We start from the raw sequence: 7,322 nt of genomic DNA, 5'->3' as shown, positions 1-7,322 counted from the left end.
GTCCCAAGGTCCGGTCGAGAGACAACGGAATCGTCGAGTCACGTGAGACGGCTCGAGTCCTCCGCGCTTGCCACCATGCTCGCCAAAGGTCGAGAGTTCAGAGCCGAGAGAGGCGGCGTATTCAGACTCTCGGGGAGCGTGAGCTTTACGTTTCTTTTCCCGCGTTTCTTTCGCGGCGCGGGAGAAAGACGGAGAGCAATTCGACTGCGCCGTCGAGAATACTTCTGACACCACAATTATCGTCGGTATTCACGCCGCTGGTTCCGCGAGTATCGTCAATACCGGCTCCGATATACTCCTTCCGATGCTGTGCGACGGACACGCGCGACGAAAATCGATCTCCGTTGCGTAAATATTTTATAACAATTTATCTCCCCTTGTGCATACAATAAATTTTTTTTTTTTTTTTTTTTTTTTTTATACAATCGTTATATATTCATCTCTAGCGGAATGGAGACCGGCTCCTTAAAAAATAATAAAGATAAGAAAGAGTATAATAATTAATAAATTATTAATATTAGTTTAATAAATATTGCACTTCTACATTCTTCTGAAAAAAAGAATGCTGTAACCAATTTTATAGAATTGGCGTATATTTTAGAAATCTAAAAAAAAAAAAAAGAAAAGAGATAATTTAAGTTGAACAAGTGGCACGATGGAAATCGATTCTCACCGCGCGTAAAGTTTCTTCATTTCTCCGTGAGAGAAGAATATTGCAAAGTGATACGAATCAATCACGCTTCGATTTCAATCGAGAAGAGCTCACTTTCATCGCGTGAGAAGGAATTGCACGTTTCTCCATAAAAAAAATTCATCCAATTTATCGAAACCCTTCACATTCGAAAATTCGAATTCTTTCGTCGTGGAGCCTTAGTAAAAAGTCTCAAACATTTTTCCATTAGGAAAATCACGGTACCAGTACTTCTCTAACGAGGTTACAAGAAAGCCGGCGACTACGAGGGCGACAGATCCTGAGCCTCCCTGCTGAGACTATCCGTGGGCGACGGGGTGGCCCTTCTGGACGGCGACGGCGACGGCACGGCCGGCGTCGAGGACTTGGGGGCGGTCGTCGTATGGTAGGGCGAGAATCGGTGGTGAGCCAGGGCGAGCGGTGACGGATAGAGGGGCCGTGGAGCCGCGGGACACGTTGGATTCTGCTGGGAGCTGGTGGCGGCCAACTGCTGCTGATGGTGCGCCGCCGCGAACAGAGTCGGACCAATTGACGAGGCCCACCATAGGTGACCCAGCTGTTGCTGTTGTTGTTGCTGTTGGTGCTGCTGTTGTTGTTGTTGCTGCTGCTGATGGCTGGTACCAGCCGTCGGCGCGCCAGGATAGACCAAAGCCGGACTCACCAACTGAGCGTAGGGACTGACGGCCACGGCCGCCGCCGCCCTTAACAACATCTGTGAACGCGCGGCCCATAAAGCCTTCTCCTCCAGACTAAGGTTGCTCACTGCGCCCGCCTGGAGCTGCTCCATTTCGAAAGGCAACCGATGCGGAAACCTCAATGACTGTTGCTCCGCTAACATGGATTCCATCGTCTCCCTAAAAGGGAAACTGCTCCATTATGCATACCGTTTTCTAGCTATAATTCTTCGAGAAATTCATTTTAAATCTTTATGCCTGTTTATACGGCATTATATTGATAAACGGTTTGTTTCACGCTTCCATTTTTAATTTTTTTCTTTCCTCGACACAGGCTTTTGTGTAGCTTTCTAAAATTAATGATCTTTCTTTAAAGCGGTAGCCGCTTAAACTTTGACAGGCCGACAAATATATATACACACACACACACAATTTTAGCTTTATATTTAAAGTATAATACTTCAAAATAGAAAAAAAAATAGAAAAGATATATAAATCTAATTTTTAGAGCAAAATCCGTTATAAAAGAAATTGATGTTAGATCGATATTAATTTTGTATACGCAAAATTTTAAATTATTTCATAATTACAGAATTAGTTATTGCCGTCAATAGACATAAGTCAAGCAACTCACCTCTCAAAGTCAGTAAGACGAGAAGAATCTCGAAAGCCCTTGGCGAACGGATTACTATCGATCTTGAGCTTCGTGATCTGTAACAAGCGGAAAAGAGATGGTCGATTAGTAACGTGGCGAATCGGGAGATCGGCAATCGAAGATCCGGTCGCCCTCGGATTCGCATTAAACATCGGGACGATCTCTCGCACATTAACCGATCTTATTACCCGGCGCTCAGCTTCGCTCGGGGAAAATTACGTCACCGTACGGTCAACGGCGCGTGGCGGAAAACGGCCGGCTGTTTCGAAACGGTTCGTTCCATCGATCGGGAGTCAACGGCTCGTAAAATTAGGAGAAGGCGGCGAAGCGACGTACCTACCATCGCAACCGGGGAAAGGAGAGGTGGGTGATAGGAAATCGGGAGGATTGGAGGGAAGAGATAGGGGGAACGCGTCGCTGATACACGGGTGAATCCTCGACTGTTACGAGAACGAATCGGGGGACCCAAATTTTTGTGAAAAATAATAGTGGAAAGTCGAGACGCGGTGGTTGATTCATCGTCTGAATCGAGTCAGATATTACTTTGAACCGAGATGGAATAAGCGGCCACGATATTGCTTGATACGAACACCGTACGACAGTTAAACCTTCGATAAAGTGTCTTGCACGGTAGATTGAACGTTTTTCGATTTATCGGCGGTCAAAAGAGCCGACTGTACTTCAGTAAAGTAACACGAGAAAAATTATGATGCGCAGGTATGTAACTATATTAAAACCAATATGTTTAAATGAGACTTTGCAAGAGAAACGTTCCTCTAAATCCTAGTATACGCAGCAAAATATTAAAGACAAAGCTATTGCGCATATAACACACTCTTCTGTAAAGTTATGGTTTTGCAGTTACAATACTTTCCATTGTCGTGTCCTTGATGTAGTGGTTTCTTTTATCAGTTTACTCAAAAAATACGTGATAATTTTCTTTCTTTTTACAATCCCCTATCTTTTCATATAATAGTGCCACTGAAACATCCTTTAGCATGTTAGCAGATCCTCTCGCTGCGAGGGCAAAGAGTGCTTTGTTCACGCTCGGTACTTGAAAAATCGACTAGCACGGTGGTCAATGGCAGGAAATTCGAAAAAGTTTGTCTACGTGTGTTGGGCTACACATCGTCACGTTTGTAGTAGGCCCTTAAGTGGTCGGACTGTTTTCCTTTCTCGTTCCGCTCTCGTCTGCGCCAACCCCACGGAAATCTACCCTAAGTCGGCTCTGCGCCCTAAGTTGGATGTTTCGCGTTACCTACGAGGCCCACCCACGATGCCGACGGATGCACAGGTGGCCTCGTTTTCTCGGCGTCAAAACCGGCAATGCCCTTCGCCTCGCGTACCCTCCTCCATCTTCTGCAAAATCGTTCGAGGACAAATTTCGTTGTCCGGAGGATACCTGTTCAAAAAACTGTCGCAAAGTTTTCAAACACAAAGAGACGTGTTGAACCGACGAGATTTTCCGCGCGTTTAAGCGCGAAACGAGTCAACATTCGCAAGATACGAAATGCTCACGACGAAGAACTCTGAATAAAAGTGATGACATTCCGAATAAAGATCTGTTACAATTTCTTATATTTATTTTATTTATCTTTTTTATACGCGCGCGCGATGTGTTATGTACTAATAGCAATTATAAAATAATAATAATAAAAAAACACTCAAAACATAAGTTACGGAGACGGGAAAAAAGAAGTGCGCGTGTCTTGGTTTTGAAATATAAACAGTCGTGAAATATAATTTGAAATAATGTATCAATCTTATCGTAAGTTATATTATCCTCTAACAATAAGTAAATTTTTAAAAAATTTTATATAAATGATGTGTATATTTTATAATTATAGAGATATTCTTATAAAAATATATTTTAAAAATAAATAAAACTATCACAAAAATGATACAGTTCATTATAGAAAATTGAAATTAATCTATGATGCTTGCACATCCTTAAAGAATTAATTATATCTGCGGTGAGTGTTACAAGAATACGAACGCACGATTTTTTTTTTTTTGATAAACTTTCCAGATGCCAAAGGTGTTAGTTGGCCGAAAGCAAGTTTAGATTTGGTAATTGGGTGATTAGACGGCGCGTTAATTAGCGCCTTCCCAGGCGCGCTGGCGCTCGAATACAGACGGAGAACATCGGCGGTACCACATAAAAATGTCAAACAAACGCAATGATATCCCTTGACGCGGACCCATCCAATTTCCGTCTGGCGAACCAGCAGGCATAAATCAGCCTTGTCTTCCGGGTCGAGTGTCACGGACGAGATGTGATGCGGTTCATCTGAACGACACGCTCCTACCGCTTCGACTTGGGGCACCGATGTCTTTCGGAAAGGTCCCCTCTACCCAAGACGAGGCACAACACGCGCGTATTTATTTGGAAAAGGGAGCCGCTTGTCGCAACTCCAGTTATCCGTAGGTGGTCCAATTAATCCGCACTGTTCCAAAACTCGGAAGCAAACGAGGCGTCGCATTTCCACGATAATAGTCCAATTAAAAGGAAAGTTACCGCGCTTTGATATTATAATTTAATATCACAAATTAGAATATTATTTAATGTTAATAATGTAAAATAAAAAATATTATACAAAACAAAAAGTTGTTTAACAATGCACTAATAAAGAGACAGGAATAATACTTTCAAAATTAATCTAATAAATTCTTTTCTCCAGATATAACAAAGCATGTCGTATCCTTTTATTTTCAAGACGGAGGATTCCCCAGAGAAAAGCGACGACTCTTATAACAACATCTGTAATCTATAATCGGCGCGCATATACAAGGCAGCCGTCACACTCGTTCCCGTCATACGTTTTAGCCGGATTTATCGGTAGTCTTGATGACTTTACGAGAGTCGCGGTAAATCAGTATTCTCGATAAGCTCGAAGATACGCGTCAGCATCTCCTTCCGCGTCCTGTCCGCCGCGAGAGCGAAGCTGCATCGGCGACCGTCCGGACTGGAAGTCATCGCGCGACTTTCAGTTTAACTACTCGTCGAAAGCTCGTCGCCGTTTTCGCGTCCTCAGAGGGCTGGGAGGAAAAAGAAGAGAAGAAAAAAAGAGAAGAGGAGGAAGGAGAAGGCAGCGAGAGGAGAGTGGCACTCTTGGTGTGTCGAGTGGGTGGTCCAATTACCCTACGGTTTCGCGCTCACGAGCAGCACGTGCAGACCCCGGGTAATAAGACTCTTTCCTTCAAAGCTGAGGCTAAGCCGATGCTAAGCCCGGGGCCGCCTCGGTTTTAGTTACGATTCCGCTGACATCATTAGCCAAACATCTGGCCCGCCACCATCGCCACCATCACCATCGCCGTCAGCGTCCCCGCTCTCTCGACAACATCTCGCCACCTCCGTCTCCGTCCTGCATCTCCTCTCTCCTGTCTGCATTCGCTTCTCGTCATCGGTTTGCCTGACGATTCGCGGCGGCCTCGTCGTCGTCATTTTACGAGCGGATCGCCGGGCGATATTCCGTCTTTGAAATCCGCGAGACGGACCATACCGGACGTGAGCTTAGAACGACTTCTGGTCTTTGATATCGGCGCTTTACCGCGTTGTACCGACCGACATTCTCGTCGAGCTCTCTGCTTTACGATGGATTTGTTGCTTCGCAATGGCGTGGAGTTCGCACGCTGTACAAATTTAATTAAACGCCCCATGCTTGCCCCCCTTGAAAATATTAATCTTCAACTTTTTGAATATCTTTTTGAAATTTTTCTAAAATTGATTTTAAATGCAGAATAAGATTTTGCATTATCTATTCAATCTTAATAATTGTAATTGAATGAAAAGCGATAGATATTTTCAAGTGCTTATAATTCAAAAATGATTAAAGTCTTTAAAATTCTTTTCTTAGAACACTGCAAAGTGTGAAATATAGGTCTTATTGTATACAGATATAAAAATTAAAATGTTATGAAAACAATTTTATATTAGACAAAGCTGTGAATTAAATCGCCGCATTTAATTCGATAATCCACGCGGAAAATCGCCCGATCTATTCCACACCGATTGATGAAATTTCCGGCAATAGTGTTGAAGTCCCGACGCCACTGGGACCGGGCTTTCCGACAAACACGGTCGGCCCGTCGAAGTTATACGATTTCGCTGACACGGCTCGGCCAAACGCTTGGACCACTTCCCAAACCGATTTACGATGTCGGCTGTGTAGCGCGCAGCGAGTGGTACACCGCGTGATAAATTCGCCTCGCATGCTCGCCGTTCTGCTTCGGCTCGGTAGCCCCCAAGCCCCGACGCCCGGACAGAGCGCATCGCCCGCCGCGTGCGAATAAATCCTCGGCGAGAGACGCGTCCCGAGAGATGACGCTTCCCGCCACGCATGGGAACGCATGCCGTGTCGTGCGCGCGATACGCGAAGTGCGAACGAGACATCCGGCGCGCTCGCGAGTCATTAGAGAGGACGAGACGATTAAGATTATCACGCGTAGCCAATGTGCGTAATGGAGTTTTAAGCGTGAACATGCGTGAGAAAAAAAAAAGAGGAAAATAAAAAAAAACAAAATTATATGAAATAATATCAAATAAAAAAATACCAATACGAAGTGTGCGGACTTATAAGTCTTACAAATTTGTTAAAGGGGAGAGAGAACACTATTGAATTAAAAGTTTCGTATATTTTTGAACTTTGAGAAAAACCGTAATATTTCTTTGTAAATTCCATATTACATTTCGAACAACTCGAAAATTTCTATCAAAGTGCATGTGTGGAAACGCGCATCTTAAGGTTTTAGAAGGCTGAATAAAAGTCGCGTGTTCATCTCGTTATACCCACGACAATGCATCGCACGTTCATGCCGTCATCACGCACGTACCTCTTCGTACGAGCCTTTTTGCGACGCATCACGTCCCGCGGGAGGAGGCCCCGATCCCGTCTTTAAACGCCGGTTGCCGATGTATGTATGTACCTACGACGCGCATACCGCTCTCGCAAAGTAATTTTCGAGAATCCTCTCCGCGCCGATCGTACGGAAAGATGCCGCCGCGTCATTACTGGCGGTTAATAGGCGAACAAGAAGCCCGCGTCTACAGGGTGTTTCACCGCTCTATCGTTACTTTGAGAATTTTAATGTTTTTTTTTTTTTAAATAAAAGTTTAGTACGAATTATACGTATCAGTTAAATACGTGATTTTGATGAATTAATTTTAGTTTGATATATATATATATTATATAATACATATTATTTTTACTGATTAATAATTTCCCCCCATATGAATGATCTAAATATAATCTAAAAGAAATGGACGTTTTATTTTCCGTCTTACATAGATCTTTTATATTCT

At 43.7% G+C, this 7,322-nt stretch overlaps 1 protein-coding gene across 2 annotated transcripts in view; it reads right to left on the bottom strand.

Moving 5' to 3' along the window:
• Positions 1–405: 405 nt before the first annotated feature.
• The window catches only part of LOC115243555 (T-box protein H15-like), a 45,761-nt gene continuing 38,844 nt past the window's right edge, over positions 406–7,322 (bottom strand). Inside the window, exons 5-6 of one of the 2 annotated variants that reach the window (XM_029820665.1) lie at positions 2,000–2,076; positions 406–1,557 (exon numbers count right to left, since the gene is read on the bottom strand). In XM_029820665.1, coding sequence (XP_029676525.1) covers positions 954–1,557; positions 2,000–2,076 — 681 coding nt within the window. In that variant the 3' untranslated portion in view covers positions 406–953. The remainder of the gene's footprint in view (positions 1,558–1,999; positions 2,077–7,322) is intronic. The other variant, XM_029820666.1, reaches the window with a different exon arrangement.

This window comes from Formica exsecta, unplaced genomic scaffold, assembly GCF_003651465.1.
Source record: "Formica exsecta isolate Colony F162 unplaced genomic scaffold, ASM365146v1 scaffold72, whole genome shotgun sequence".
Taxonomy (NCBI): domain Eukaryota; kingdom Metazoa; phylum Arthropoda; class Insecta; order Hymenoptera; family Formicidae; genus Formica; species Formica exsecta.
Note: the sequence above shows the minus strand (reverse complement) of the source record. Positions and strands in the feature narration are given on the sequence as shown.